Source organism: Ictalurus furcatus, chromosome 24, assembly GCF_023375685.1.
Source record: "Ictalurus furcatus strain D&B chromosome 24, Billie_1.0, whole genome shotgun sequence".
NCBI lineage: Eukaryota > Metazoa > Chordata > Actinopteri > Siluriformes > Ictaluridae > Ictalurus > Ictalurus furcatus.
In genome coordinates this window covers 19,115,782-19,132,385 of record NC_071278.1, presented here as the reverse complement: position 1 = coordinate 19,132,385, position 16,604 = coordinate 19,115,782, and the positions used below count along the sequence as shown (strand labels likewise).

Genomic DNA, 16,604 nt, shown 5'->3' with positions numbered 1-16,604 from the left:
GAAAGCGTATGTCCTCTATAACTACGACTACATATGATCTCTTTCATACCTCCATTTGTTTGAAATCACACACTGCCTGAATGGGCAGTTTGCCTTTGATTGGAGTGGCAGGATTTCTGGGTTTTAGCTGGATGATATTCTTGGCTCTCCTGTTTAGGCCATCCAGATGAGTCTTAAACTCGGCAAGATGTTCCTTTTCATCCTGTGGGCCAAAACAGATAAGATTATATTATTTTGGTAAATGTATTCACACTCTTGAAAAACATCGCGCTTCAATAGAATCTTAGGTCACTACAATCACGGGGACTATATTTAAACCTCACTAGACCTAGATGAAATTGGTTGCTATAATTACATCACCATAACCGATATAACATTCAAAAGAAAGTTAATCATGCTACGAACTTTAAATCTAAAACGGCTGACTAGTTCGGTGGTGGCTCAGCTAAAAAGATTCTGTGATACTGATTGGAAAGTTGAGAGTTCAAACCCTGGAACAGCCAAATTCTGACTGCTGAGGGCAGTTCATACTGATATGCTTAAATGTCACACCTGCTGTATAAATACATGTAAATGTAGGGTACCCACCGCAGAGTCCTGCAGAAGGTCCTCCAGACGTGTGACAGTAATGGAGCGGTCACAAATATATTTCTTCTTCATTGTCTCCTGAATCTTCTTCATCTTCTCCTCTGCCTCTTTCACATCTGCAAAGAACTGTTGAGCAGAGTGCAAAACTGATTTAGCCCTGACAGAGGTATAAAAGGCAGGAATTCAAATCCAGGATAACACTGAAATAGCTCTATAGTAGATACCTGAAAGTAGGCGGTGTTCTCTTTGAGGTGAGTCTCAATGCAACAGCACAGCTGCAGTAACCAACTCCACTGAGTCTGCAGTGCTGCAGTGAAGGCCTAAAAAATATTACAGAGAGATCCTAAATTATTGTTTTCTAAAAGGTGACCTGAGGATGAATTAGTGCTATTTACCTCGAGGCCTGGTCTACAAAGTAAGCGCTATTTACTAAATGTGGAACAATACAGAAAACAAAATTTCCACTATTTGCTAACTGAATCATGCCATAAGTCAGTGGTGCTCAAAGTGGACTCTGGGGAATCCCATGGGCCCGTGAAGCATAGCCAGGGGGTCTTCACTTTTTAAATTTTGTTTATGGTGGAAATCACGACCCATTCTTATCAAAGATATTATATTTTGTTACTGAGTTCTTATAGTTATTAACCTGTTTAAATGGTCACTAGAATTGAATGGTTTTATCCAAATCTTAATAGCTCAGAAACAAGTATTATATCAACATATATACAAGTTATATCAACTTGGACCCATTGTAATCGTTGTCCTAGAAAATTTATGACTAAAAAGCTGTATTACTGTAATTAATAGACAAAATATTGTCTACATATTGTACACATTTAATGTAAATGTAACTCTATAATGATCAGGCCTGTTGAATGTATTTTACAGTTAAAGGCACCCCTTGGTAGACAAACTACGGGAAGAGGTTTTGTGTGTATGTTACGCTCCCGCCGGCAGATGGCACTGTGGCGTCGACATGTACGAGCGGCTTTAGAGAACGCGCGTGCACGAGACTCTTGTATATGGACACGTGCCTTTGTTTGTTTTGGTTCTCCCCCTGTTTAAGCATTGGTCGATGTTCGAGGGTGTGTCTTGATTTACTCCAGGTGTTTGTTTGTGTTTTAGTTTGATTATGTTTGTTATTTAAACCCCTCGTGTTGCTGTGCACTTCGCGCAGTATTATCTGTAAATGAGTATTTGAACCTGAATGTAATGGTGAATACGCTACGCATGCTAAGCGGTCTTATTTCCGTGTCCTGTTCTTGTTCCTTGCCTTGACTTCAGTTCTATGTTTAACCCGTTAATCTTGTCCAGTATAGACCGCGTTTCCTGTGTTTTGTCTGCTGTGTAAAAATAAAGACGCTTATCTGCACCTCTTCTGCTCCCATCCTGTTTCGTAACAGTGTATCAGTCCATACAGGATTTTGCTGCATTTTTTTCTGTGATTGGTGTGACCAAAAATGCTTGATTTTGCTGCGAAAAAAACATTGCACTGCAACTTGCTGAGTTGTTTGTGCTTTTTTTGCGGAAAACTACTTAAATTGGCAAAATTGCAATTGCACGAAATTGTTTCGTGTGGCCTTTTGCAGTGATGTTTGTTGGTAAAAGAGACCTTTTAGCTGTATGTGATGTGATGACATCACATGACGCTTCTTGGCCCAAATCTGTGGAAAATCTGCAGTAATTTTGAAAAATTGCAACCTCCTCAGAATATTGTGGAGTTTCCTTGATTTTGCATTAATTCCTATGATCACAAAATCATGAAAACCTGGAGAGACTGGTTTATACTGATAATAATTGAAATGCATGTAGTTCTACTGAGAACACTAATTTTTCACTCATAAGACATACAGTTAATAGCAGGGTGTCTTGCCTCTATAGTGCTCCGAGCTGGATGGCCATCCTTCAACAGTTTGTCTCCAGTTGCTTGAACGGTGTTCACTCTTTTCTCCCTCTGCTCCAGATCCCGCATCAGACCCTGTCACATGACCTCTGTTAAATGCTCCATTCATGTTCACATATTTCTACAACCTGTTTTAATCCATTTACAGCATTTATCAGTTTAGCAGACACACTGCTAGTGCTTTATAGGCTCGACTGAAAATAGATCTTTATGCTAGTAAAATGGGTCTGTGAGAATATGATTAAACGAAAACCCTCATGTACTCTCAGTACATGAGAGATACTCACACTGCAGGTAATTATGATACGTAGAGTATAGAATTATTTGGTAGAGGAACTAGTCCTACCGAGTAGTTATCCTTCTTGGCGGTCATGTTGGTATTGCGGTCACTCCAGTCATAGTTCACCTCTTCCTCCTCTTTCTCATTTAGCCACATTAGCTCTTTAGTGGCAGCTACAACAAAAGCATGTAGTCCGGTCAGATTGCGCAACCGGGCCTTTGAGGCATTCTATCAGAGAACGAGGAAGAAAACAAGACAGGAAGAGATTATTAAAAACAAAAACTATTCAAGCTGAAACCAATAATGAGTAAAAGTTATGAAATTGTTATATGTAGTGAAATGCTCACTGTTCTCCAATAAAGAAATGACTTTGTAGAACTGCATGTTCTTACAGCTGAAGACCTACCAGCAGTCTGTTGTACTGCAAGTCCAGCTTGGCCAGGTAATCTCTGTATGCTTGTTTACTGGCAGGGGTTAACTGATTCTGAAAAGACAACATTAAGAAAGACATAATTTCAGACATTATTTACTACTAGAAACACAGAAAACCTTGTAAAACATACAAACTCAAAGGACAAATTATGTCCTAGTACAGACCAAATGACAACAATCCACCAATTTCCATATTATGATCCACCATGGAGAACATTATACTACCATAAAAACATCAACAAACTCACTTCATCTGCCCGAGCACGGTCAATCTTAGATTTGAAGTCCTCGATAGACTGATGTAGTCCACGATGGCTGCCCAGATGGGACTCGACGGAGGGCAGGTCTGCTCCCCACTCTGAATTGTCCATGCGTCTCTGGTTCTCCTCCACCCAGGACAGCAGGTCCTGGATGTAGCGGAGCGTGACTTCATCCAGCTCAGGACGTGAACGCTGAGGGGACTGCTGCAGGCTTGGAGACATGGACACCTGCGTGAGGGGCACCTGAGTCACTGTCACACCGGACTTCACACGCAGGTTGTACTCACTGCGCAGGTTTACCAGACGCTCATGGAGACGGTACACCCTGAGGGAAATGTGCAGCAAGTGAAATGTTAGTACAGAGGTCAATTTCCATATACTCTACTAGTTAAAAGTAAAATATTTTTAATAATGTAAAACAAATTATGTTGGAGATTAAATCTGTAAGTATAATGTATATATAAATATAAATATATAAATATAATTTGAAGAATAAAAAAATCTATTATAATGTGTTTTAGTGTTTTATGTATAACACCGTATAATGTATATATATGAATATGTATAATTCTGTGTATATATATATATATATATATATATATATATATATATATATATATATATATATATAAAAATATTGTGTTTTATTGTTTTGTGAATTGTATTTGCATGTTGTATTTGTGAAGTGACCTTGGGTGTCGTGAAAGGAGCTTTTTGTTTTAACAAAATAAAATATATTATATATATAATATTATCTTCCAGCACACGATGTTGCATGTTAAACGACGTTATAGTGTACTGACCGCCTGTACATCTGTTCTGCCTGCAGATGGCGTCCATCCTTCAGCAACTGCACATCATTGAAGAGTAAGCGGATCATGTTCTCAGCCTTATCCAGGTCTGTCTCGATCTCTGCCGCGTGCTGAACAGGCTTTCCAGCTCCCAGCAAGCGCACATCCTGCCATTATGGAAATTAATATCACTTAAAATAGCTTTTGTTAATTATACGAAAATATAAATATAAATCCCTGCTCTTTATTGCATCAGTTGGTGTTAGGAATATTTACTGCACGTCATACTACATGCCATTGAGCCATATTCCTTTGTAGTAAGAGTGTATGTTTGCATGTCTCACCGTCTGCAGCAGTGTCTCTGCCTGGTTCAACTGCTCTTCACACACACCTGACTCCATCTGCACCTTACTGACGACCCTCTGGAGCCGCTCCAAACTGCACACATTACACACATGCATGACTGTGGTGTTCACGGCAGGTTGTGCTGCTATAGGAAAATAACAGACGACAGGGTAGTGTCGTGCGGCTTGACTCAAAGTGGAATTACTGTTACCGACTCATAGTTTATTATGTTCCTATAACAGCATGTTATAAAGCTTAGGTAATGACAGAAGAAAATGTGGTTAATATTTTAACCATTCTTTATCTTAAAGAACAGCCCTCTGACTATCCATAACTATAACACATACACCTTCAGAGACTTACACCCTTTTCCGGCGAAGCAGATATTCCAGTCCATGACTGTAGTTCACAAACGCCATGACTAACAACACTCGTCACTGTGCTTCTTATTTTGTCCTCAGTGCTGTGGCACAGCTTGAGATTTCTTTTTCTCTCTCTATCCCTTTCTGACAGCTACACTGGTTTCTTTCTCACAAGCAGCAGCAGACACACTGTCTTGTGATTTATAAAAATAAAAAAAGGGGGGGGGGCTCTTCTAAAATGTGGTGCTTATTTATTCTGATTAACTACAAACACATTTAATGACATGATTACAAAGAATATACAGAATAAACCCATTTTGCTTCCTTCACTGTAAAAGGCAACAGTGTTTTACTAGCGATAGAGTTGTTAAAGGCGACTAAAGAATATTAAAACGCTTGCACATTATATAGTAAATACAGTTCCATTCCCATTCTAGTTTCTGAAAGATAGAAAGTGGGCGTAGATCAAATTTACTGCAAGGACAGCAAACATTATTTAGTCTGTAACTAATCTGTATTTGTAGCTTAGTCAACATTAACCCAAATGATAATTTTATCTATTATAAACACTGGCACTGCACTGGACACTAATAAAGCTCATGACAAATATTTAAAAAAATATTTTCCCGGTGTTACCATGCATGCATGTATTTTCCCAACTAGTGATTCATTCTATTCTGAAGGGATTTTCCAATTAGTTGGCATGATTTTAAGATGTAAAAAGTCTAAGGTTATTCTAAAAATCTGAGAGATGCACCAGTTTCTTCATTAGAGATTCATATTCATAGCGTAATGAGAAGATACCGTGTGTATAAATTGGCAATCTCACCGTTCAAACTCGTTTCTGAGCAGTCGCTCGCGCTCAAGTATGGCAGCATGGAGTCGACCCCACTCTTTCTCCACATCGATGGGGTGGTAACCGGGTGGAACCTTAACCTGACCAGACTGCACTGCACCCTGTAGATGCATATGCTATGTTACATTATTAATAATCATATCATTTGAAAGAGCACTTTTTAATATGCAACGGTGAGGGCGGCTGTGGCTCAGGTGGTAGAGCGGGTCGTCCACTAATCGTAGGGTTGGCGGTTCGATTCCCGGCCCACGTGACTCCACATACCGAAGTGTCCTTGGGCAAGACACTGAACCCCAATTTGCTCCCGCTGGCAAGTCAGCGCCTTGTATGGCAGCTCTGCTACCATTGGTGTGTGTGTGTGTGTGTGAATGGGTGAATGAGACACAGTGTAAAGTGCTTTGGATAAAAGCGCTATATAACTGCAGACCATTTACCATTTACATGATATCATACAGATACAGATGTTCAATTAACATATTTTGCTTTGCATATGTTTTCACCCCTTGCCACCTTTTGCAATATAACAACCTGGAACTGAAATGGACTCAACTTGGATTATATGTCACGAATTCACACACAAAACAGCTGATACCAAGTGGGAGTGGAACCAATATAGTTTGCAAAACTATTTCCAAGTAAAAAAAAGAAAGAAAAAAGAAAAAAAAAAAAAGAACACAACAATTGGTCAAGGAACCAAATAAGGAAGGCATTAGTCAGAAAAGCAACCAAAAGCCATATAATACCAGTTAAATCCATTTCAGTTCCAGGTTATAACACTACAAAAATGTGTAAAAGGTCAAGGGGGGTGAACACTTGTACAGCAATGCACTGTAAACGCTGCCTCGTAAAGATTTACATGATCTAAAGCATAATATCTTCATTTATTAGACTGACCACAGGCTACATTAAGCTATATTTACCTCAAAAGCCTTGTAAATATGTTTAGAGCGATTTTTGTCAGCCTCCTTTGCTGGCAGCTCTGTCTCCTTATATTTGAGAAACTGGCGCCAAAGGACCTGGAATATCAAAATAGAGGGTTTGAATCATACTATTTAGTTGCATTTTAAAAGATACTTCAAAATGGTGAATAATGAATAGCAACTCATAATTGTGTAATAATACAATACAATAAGAGCATTTGCATGCAACTGTATATGTATGTGTATGTCACATGCAGGTTTGTGTCTTATTGAGCTGGTAAGAGACCTCAATTTCTTCATAACTGGTGGGGAACTTGCTCTCCTCAAACACAACGATATGGTGTCTGATCCACTGCAGCAGCATGGTGACCAGCTCGTAGTACTCCTGCCAGCGTAGTTCCAGCTCCTGTCCCACAACACAATTTATGGTTTATTTCTGAGGCTCAATTTATATTACGCTTCATCTTGGTTCAATTTTAGGAGTCTCAATTGTCAGTGCTTTGTAACAATCTTTTTTTTTTTTTGGTCTTAACTTCAAGAGAGAGAGAGAAAAAAATGGAGGCTGATGACTGAAGGACTGTTTATAGCTGCTATAATTGAAGTGATAACAGGAACTAACTTGTTTAATGGATGTTCTGCAAAATGAAATGTAGCTATAATCAAACAAAAACAATGATGTGCTGTCCTTGAATTCATATAAAAATGTAATAATCTTTGGGTTAGTAATGCATAACCCCGCTGTTGATTATTTCCCTATAACACCATGTCTAGTCATCTTTTATTCTTTACATGTCTGATTTGAACCAACTGGATGAACATGAATAATAAGCACACTGGTGAACTTAATCTTTACAAACTGTAAGTTCTGCAGAATTTGATCTTCTTTCTGTATTAAAAAAAGACTCACATTGGCCTGAACACCGTCTTGTACATCAGGAACTCTTGGCATGACATCATACAGGGAGGAGACGTATGTAATGATAGACTTCTCATCAGGGTGTGGCACATCCACATCTACTCAACAGGAGGAAACAAAAACAACACCCTGGATTAATTACAGACTAGGGTGTAAAATAATAACACATATAAACACTGATTATATTACACGTGAGTCTCTAGTCAGAGTTAGTGTATCACATGAATGTGACATCCAAATACAAATATTCAGACACATTGTGGTTTATCAGTAGTAGGCCATCTAGTAGATACACACTTTAATGTAATACATGGCCCAATATATCCTGACATGCTACATAGGTTCTTAAAATAATATGACTAGCATAGGCACAATCCTAGTCCTACATGAATAGCATAACTTTGACTAGCTTACAGTAGATACCTCATATTGTCAGCTGCTTTCTAGCTGGTTAGCCATCTTCACTGCAGTATGGCTAGCTACAGTAGTTATGAAGAACACAACTTTAGCTAAAAAAGCTAGATTTTTACTCTCCATTGTGCACAAATGATGTGATGTTATGAACTACCTTATAGGTTGTTAGCCAGCTTGACTGCATTATGACTTATCTACTCATAAACAATACAACTTTAGATAACTAAGCTACATTTTTACTCTCCATTTGCATAAATAATGTGTTATCAACTGCTTTCAGTATGGATAGTTAATTATGAACAACACAGTTCAAGCTAACTATGCTACTCTCCATTATTCATGAATGATATAGTGCTGCAAACCGCTTTCCAACTTCACTGATTCAACTTGACTGGAGATACGGCTAGCTAGTTATGAAAAACACAACAGAAACACACACTGAGATAGCCCCCAATGTGTAGAATTGATATGGAGCTGCTTACTAGCATGCTAGCCAGCATGACTACAATATGGCTAGTTAGTTATGAACATAATTTGATCTACCTACACTACAGTTCCTCTCTCTATTTGCATAAATGATATGGTTTGCATAAATGATATGATAAAGTGCTTTTTAGCTTTTTAGCCAGCCTGATTAGCTTGCTAGTCATGAACAGCACAACGAAAGCTAACCAAGCTACTTTCAAATGTGCATAAATGACGTGGTATTGCATGCAGCTTTTTAGCTCCTTAGCCAGCCAAACAATAACAATATGGTGTTACTTATGCTAGTGTCTATTAACGGATGTGTGTTGGCCCATATTTTAGGTGCATACCTCCATCTGCTTTACAGATTATTTGAGCAACTCCTGTTCATTTTAACAATTAGGAATATGACATTAAGAGAAAAATATAATTTGTCACTACACTACTCATGTTATTTTACTTGTAATCATTTATTTTGTTCCTACAGGCAAGGGAACTGTGTGCCAAAAAAGAACAGGTTGTATAAAACAAATTGCTCAGCCTCAGGGAACGATCAAGTTTACCTTCTGGATCGAGCAGACGGGTGACGCCCAGCTCTCTCTCCGCCATGCTGAATGCCTGCTCCAGGTTCTCCAGATTCGTCTGTCTGTACACCTTACTCATGTCAATCAGATTAGGCCTAAGGCACACACACAAGTAATGAACCATGTCAGAGCAGGCTTTAACAGAAAGCAGGAATCCCAACAGCTGCCAAGGAATGAAATGCATGCTAGGCAGATCTTTGAAAACTAGAGATGAAACTTTAATAAACTGCATACAGGTAAACACAGCTGGAATATATTATGTGTTACATTTGGTTAGGTATTTCTGCAATGCTCAATTCATGATACCACCCTGAACTTAGATAATCACAATGCAGAAAGTTTCTCCTGGGATTTGGTCAAATCGGGTTTAGGCACATAGGATGTTAATTATATGAACGCTCACTGACATTGCCAAAAAGACAATGACTAGACAAGACTATAAACAGCATGCACCTACACGCTCTACCTTCTTCAGTAAATATGAAGAATTTAGCCATTTCAAAGCGGTAGTGTTTCATTGAAGATCGAAATGTCAAATTAGCACTCAAATATTTCAAATGATATATTATGCACAATACAACGTATAGCCATTAGCATATGATAGCTAATGATAGCACAGTTAAAACACGCAGCTTTTTCAAGATAATATTTGCAAGTGACTAAACTAGCCAAAGGTGTCCCATATTCTCTAAACTGCAGTGTAATGACAGGCTTCATACTGCCAGTATCTATTAAGAAAGTCTAACGTTAATCAAAGGCCCTGTATATTCATGTCTTAAATAAGTTCTGCAATTGGCCTCGATCATAATTTCAACTAACTTAGCTACACTTTTGCGCTCCAAATATTCACATGATGTGGCAGAACATCTGCAATTACATCCAACAACAACCCATCATTTCTAAGAAGTAACATACTGCATCCATACACTTGACTGCCTCTTTGGGTGTAGTAGTAATACGCTTGCGTCCCAGCAGGCACCACTTCAGTATAATATGCCTTTCGGTAAGACATTTTGTCCCTGTTCACAGGAGAAAGCCGTCGCTCCATGCTTAGCTCAAACTCTCCAATCTGAGAGCCAAAGTTGGACCGAGCTTCTGGACTTAGCGATTCAGAGTCAAAAGATCCCCCAGAGGGCATGTTTTCACACAGCATGACCACCCGATCGTCCAGTTCACTAACAGAGCCATGAGTGCTGCTCGACGAGCTACTGAGCCTTTTCCTTGTGCGACGCTTTCTCTTCAGGCTGAACATCGCTGCTGGATGTGCAGTGGATATAACCAAGCTTGTCTTCCTTCTTGCTTGTCCGAAAGATTACTCTTCAGAGAATATCCTCTTTTTTTCATGTAAATGATCTCTGCACTAATTCCATTGTCATACAGTTGGTACAATCAGACCATCTACTCATGTTTCTTGTTAACAGAATAGCATACAACTGAACTAAAAGTACTGATACTTGCACTGTGTCTATATTAAAGAAATAAAAAACCTGGGAACATGAGCTGCAGATATTTCTCCTGAGGCACAGGCATGTGCCATGTAAGCACATGCAGGGTATTACAATCACAGCCTCTGGGAAAACTTGGCACTTGTATATGCTACGCCCTCCACGTTTTCCCTTAATCCCTCACATGATTTAATATGATGTTGTAGGGAATGTGTGAGAGAAAGAGAGATAGAGAGATAGAGAGATATATATATAGAGAGAGAGTATACCCAACACTTTGCATGTCAGCCATATACTATTTCATGTTCAAGTGCAGCAAGACGCATCTTGTCCAAAAGTACAAAAAAAAAAAAAAAAAGTACAGATAATTTGTAAGACCACACAAGAGACTTGGCTGCTCTGAGGATATCATGTGTGTGAAATTATTCTGCAGGATCCTACAGTTTGCATAACCACCGAGTCAAACCAAAAGGCATTGTGTTGGAGCAAAAAGCCAGCTGTCCTGTATGTCAAGAGCTTTTAAATTCTATCTGATTTTTTTCAGATATTTCAGCAGCACACTAATGTGCTATACAGTACTATGCAAAAGTCTTTTTTTTTGTATAAACTTTGTTATAGAATTTTATTTTATGACTTCCAAACATTAGTTTTCCAGCACAAAATCAAATGTTGCAGAAAAAGCTTGTATGTCAGTAAAGAAAGCAGCATATTATGTAAGAGACCATTTAAAAAAAAAAAAACACACACACACACACACAGTGAAGGCTGATGGGTTTTGCTGCAAAAAATAAGAAGCAAGTGCGACAATCAAAGTCTCCAGAAGAACCATGGCAGATTCTCCAAAATGCTCAATAAAGCTTACCGCTCATTTCCTTATAAAACTGCACTAATTCTACCTGAGACTACTAACTTCTTTTTTAAAGCAAACGGTCATCACACCAAGAACGGACTTTGTTTCATTTATTACTATTTACTGCTCTTTATAGTATTTTTTATGTAACATTTAAAAAATAGAAACAGTGAATTTCAGTATTTTTGAAGGCATCTTAGTTCTACAGCATTTCTTTGCACGTGCCTTTCGCAAGACTTTTGCACTATACTGTCTGTATGTATTTGAATTGTGTATATTTCATTGTATTGCTAGATATTTATTTAAATTTATATTTATTACACTTACTGGTTTTGGCTTGTTGTCTCTTGTGTGTCATACCATGATGTTTTTTCTGTAAACTCGTATTTGATTTTTTTTTTTTTTTTAATATTATGATTTTTTAAAATTCGTACAACCAATAAAATATTATGCTGTCTAACTTCACGTTACTCAGCAAATGTTACAGGACAAAGTACCTTCTGGAATATTTGGTGATTTTTTATTTTTTATTTTAATTATGCATTTTTTAATTATGCAGGCAATGCATGTTAAGAGGCTGAGTTGTGATTATCACAAAAAGTACCTTGAACTCTTTCTCACCTGTGTTTGTTGATGATAGCATTAAAGAGCCTGCCATCTCTCCAACTGGTGGTGAAGTTGTCACAGCGCAGGCCGTGGTAGCCCTCCACCATGCGCTGAGACCAAAGCAGCAGCTTCTCCTTGGCAGTCATGTCATCGGACTGACCGTTCACCTGTATGTCTGAGATCTGGAGGGAGAGAGAGAGAGAAAGAGAGAGAGAGAGAGAGAGAGAGAGAGAGAGAGAGAGAGAGATACAATATATAAAATTACTATGAGATTTAGCTGCAAACCAGAATAATCTCGAAGAGATTACTTCAGGCTACATCACCTCACCTTGAGCTTGATTAAGTTTCCTAATAGCATGCACCATCGTGTTTTACTTCAACTTTTCCTATCTAAGCCTACCCTCTCTTTTAAAACTACATATTCCTCATGAGCAGAAAAAGAAACAGAAACTAAGATGCATTGCTTTGCAATATTGCTGTCTTTTCTAAAAGATGCAATTCTGTTGAAATTACTGTTCTTATTATAGCTTCAGAAACACATTCAAACATTTCCTTTACGGGCTTGTTGCTTTTTAATTTTCAATATAAGGGCAATATTGTCATAAACATCCCAAAGATATCAAATCTGTGACTTCAGAATCGACATAGCAGCCACATACGATAAGAATAAATTGATGATAACTTGATTCCACTTTGTTCTGGATTACATAGCAGTGCACAACATTCAATGGTTTATCCTTAAATAGATAAAGAATATCCTATAATGACACACTAGTTCTTGTTGCTAGGATACCATGCTTGGTAAATATGGCACCTAGTGATCATGTGATCCGCAAAAAAAAAAAAAGAAAAAAAAAGTCTTATGATCAGGGTGTTGTTCATCTTTTAGGCTCTTGGTTGTGTGTGTTTTTGTGGTTTTGTAGTGATTCATAGTCAGGATTTCCCTTTTGGATTAATCACTTCTCCCAGGCTACAACTGACACCACATTGGTCTTTTATAAGCGTGTCTATATGTGTGTCACTGGGGAACTTAGGGAAGTTGGTTAGTTTGGCAGTCAGTCCTCTACACTGTGACTCAGACAGGATGGAAACATCCTTCATCCTTTCACTTCAGCTTTTTCAACTAAATGTTCATCTCATGTCTGCACAACGCCAGCATCCACAAAAGAAGTCTGTCTTTGCTTTTTTTTCTATAGAGAACATATGCCTGTATACAGGAATGATTAGGATTAGTGACACAATGTTCAGTGTGGTTTTGTGATTCAATCAGACCTCTAGCAGCAGATGCAACTGACATACAGTATTTTTATACCAAAGTTGTATGAGCAGTCTATCCCTGCAAACTAAATTCGTTTACAGCATTTACAGCAAGTGTCCAGCTAATACAATGACTCCACCACACCCATGCCATGTGAGTTGAGGCCAGGATGAAAAAAAGTATTTAAAAAAAAAAAATGAGAGCACAGGAAATAATAAAGAATAGACAATGGCTATATTATCCCCTAGTTGACAATCATTAAAATAAAAATCAGAAGTCTTATGAATCATCAAACTGCCATGCCAATATGCCCACACCCTCTTCCTTACAGGGAACACTGAGTCACTGAGGCGGATGGACACTGCCTCAGACCATAATCCTCTGCAGGCCTATTTTAACTTCAAAGTATTTTTTTTCCATCATTAAAGAAACCAAGTGTATAACCGACTACATTCCCGTGGATAAAACCAACAATTGCCAACAAAGTTATTCATTTTGAAAATGAATAACTTTCACAGAGCTTCAACTGAACTAGTGAAACCTCCACTTCAGTGTGCATTGCATAAAATCAAGCTTTCAATGCTTCAGATCTGTTTAGTCAAGTCAAGTGGCTTTTATTTATGTTCATTTTATTATTTAGTCTAAAACCAGTGAGAAAAATGAAAAACTCAGGATGTTTACACAGGATCCATATGAAGAAGTGAACTGGGAAGATATGCTCCAGTCGAAGATGCAGGTATACAGCTTTATCAAACAGCTTTACCACTCATGTTTGTTGGAAAGAGTATCAACAGTGGAAGAGGGAACAGGGCCAGACTAGTAGACTTAATTACAATCCAACACAGCATATAGTATGTGAGTATTACAGTATATCATGCCATACCTGGAAGTGAAGGATGATGGTCCATATTAGCCCAAGGGTCAGCTTCGGGTTTCCATCTGCTATATCATCATTCCTGATGTTCACCAGTTTGACCTGGATCAAAAGATAAAATACAGTCCTGAGGAACTGAGGTGTGTGAGGTTTTACATAAATGTATGTAAAATAAATAAATAAAGAAAGAAAGAAACCAAACTGTGAATAATTTTATGTAAATAATCTAAGAAAAAGAATGCAGCATTTGTTGTACCTGTCTATGTTTGAGGAAATCCAAGGCGATCTGGACGTTCTGTAGCTTGTGGAAGCGCATGCGACCCTTCTCTCTGGGCTGTTGCATAAAAAATATAAAGAGTAGATCAGAGACGAAGTGGAAATCATTGATTAAGAGTCAACGTTAAATAGAATGTGTGGTTATAGTTTGACCAAATGAAACCTGGTCATTTTTGCCTCTTAGATTTGGGAAAATTGTATATTATTGTTACAATGATTCCAAAAGTTAAGTGAATTTTGAGAACCATACACTGCCTGTCAAAAGTTTCTCAACTCCTACCAGGGCATTTCAGTTGGGTAAGGTCAGGTGAAGGAACAAGCCACTTTGTCGCAAAATATTTGCAGAGATTTGATTGGAAATGCAATCAATCAATCAATCAATCAATCAATCAATCAATAAATAAATAAGGTGCCCCAAAATACTTGACAAGCATTGCAAGGTAAAATATTATTTACATACATAACAGTACACTATACATAATAGTCAAATCCCTTATCCTACCTATCAATCTGCATTCAATCAATTTACCAAAACATGAATAAGTAATGTACACAATGAAATAATCTCCATTTTCCCATTCTTAACAATATCCATACAACCTAACAACTTACATCTCTAAGGTGAATTGGGTATAATGCCACAGTGACTATGCAATGCATGAGAAGCCATCTGGAACATCTGAGGTGGGAATGCACTAGCATACAGTCCAGACCATGCACTGGCACTCATGACAGTAACCAAATGTACAGCCAGTCAAACCTGAGAAGCCAGACTCCTGTCTGCTTTCAGTGTATGATGTCACTTATAACTAATTCACTACATGTCTGCAAGTAGTATTATACATGAGGTGATGTATAAAAATGAAACATAAAAGTTGCAACAATCACTAATTGAATATTGCTGATAATATGTACCAGTACAGTAATATTTAACCTTGAGCAAATTTCACCATGGATTTGTTACATCCCTATATTCATAAAATTGAAGTAATTTGATTTTATACAGATTCTATTATAATTTTAATTAATGCTTCTGCACTTACTCAAACGTGCTTTTTACTAAATATTTATTTAGAGCTTCGGTAATAAAGTACTTGCAATGAATCTCAAAAATCATGACTCAAATATTCTTTCTTCTCCTTTGTCTATAAATCCAAATAATCATCTTTCTCTATATTCCAACTTCTATATTTGAAATGCCCAATCATATCTAAACCTATTAAAACCCTCACGCACTCTTCATATATTAAATGTTACCTATATACTTCATATATACTTATATATTTAATATAATGTTACTACTGCTGCTGCTACTACTACTACTACTACTACTACTACTAATACTAATAATAATAATAAAATCTCATGCAATATTTGTACAAATTCAAACAACAGAGGATGATGTGATCGGATTATTTTATACAAAGGAAGCCGTAAAGAATAGGTATGAATGCTAACCCTGTCCCAACCTTAACTTTAACCTTACCCTTTTGAACTTTGCATATAAATTGAGTTGTGCAAATAGCTATGAATTTGAAAGTGTTAGACCATACTAAAATAAAAAAGACAGGAAACATCTTGATTTCGAATTGCAGTACTTGAGTACTTAAAAGTGCAGACACTTTTTAACTTTAACTCAAGTATACTTTTGACTAATTTCTCTCACTATTTACTAAGTACTGTCTAACTCAATTATTATTACAATTTCATGTGATCACAAGCATTTGGCCTTGCTTGGCCTAAAGGGCATTTTGCTTAGTTTATAGATTCCCAGTTCAATCAACTCCATCTTTAAATAATGTATAGATAATAATATAACTTTCCAGAAAGCATACCAAGCTTTAGCCAGTCTCACAGATCATAATATCTGCAAACCCAGCCTGCTTGATCAGACTGGCCAAACGTAATTTACTACTTATCCAGATTGTTTGCACGGGGCAAAGAACATTCACAACAAGACACAAGACAAAGGAAGTGACATCATGCACAACCCAGGTAAACCTGGGAGTGACGCATGCCAGACCCCCTGAGGAGGCGAGTCGGAAGGTTCTAGACCCACTCACCAACCGTGAGTTCCTGACAACATCACGCTCCCTCGGCTACCCCAGCAAGAGCATCGCAAGAGAAGAGGCAAAGGCAAAGGGGTCAAGGTTAGGGCAGAGGTCAGCCAAGTAGAAAA

General features: G+C 37.8%; 1 protein-coding gene across 10 annotated transcripts in view; it reads right to left on the bottom strand.

The window, feature by feature from the left end:
- pleca (plectin a) overlaps window positions 1-16,604 on the bottom strand; it is a 116,538-nt gene that overhangs the window by 20,386 nt on the left and 79,548 nt on the right. For all 10 annotated transcript variants that reach the window (XM_053612504.1, XM_053612503.1, XM_053612509.1 and 7 more), the window contains 17 exons: window positions 14,406-14,483; window positions 14,159-14,251; window positions 12,033-12,199; window positions 9,096-9,211; window positions 7,645-7,751; window positions 7,024-7,143; window positions 6,738-6,833; window positions 5,791-5,918; window positions 4,599-4,692; window positions 4,267-4,421; window positions 3,452-3,788; window positions 3,178-3,255; window positions 2,838-2,999; window positions 2,462-2,566; window positions 813-908; window positions 589-714; window positions 50-202 (listed from right to left, as the gene is read on the bottom strand). In XM_053612504.1, the coding sequence (XP_053468479.1) occupies window positions 50-202; window positions 589-714; window positions 813-908; window positions 2,462-2,566; window positions 2,838-2,999; window positions 3,178-3,255; window positions 3,452-3,788; window positions 4,267-4,421; window positions 4,599-4,692; window positions 5,791-5,918; window positions 6,738-6,833; window positions 7,024-7,143; window positions 7,645-7,751; window positions 9,096-9,211; window positions 12,033-12,199; window positions 14,159-14,251; window positions 14,406-14,483 (2,211 nt within the window). The remainder of the gene's footprint in view (window positions 1-49; window positions 203-588; window positions 715-812; window positions 909-2,461; window positions 2,567-2,837; window positions 3,000-3,177; window positions 3,256-3,451; window positions 3,789-4,266; window positions 4,422-4,598; window positions 4,693-5,790; window positions 5,919-6,737; window positions 6,834-7,023; window positions 7,144-7,644; window positions 7,752-9,095; window positions 9,212-12,032; window positions 12,200-14,158; window positions 14,252-14,405; window positions 14,484-16,604) is intronic.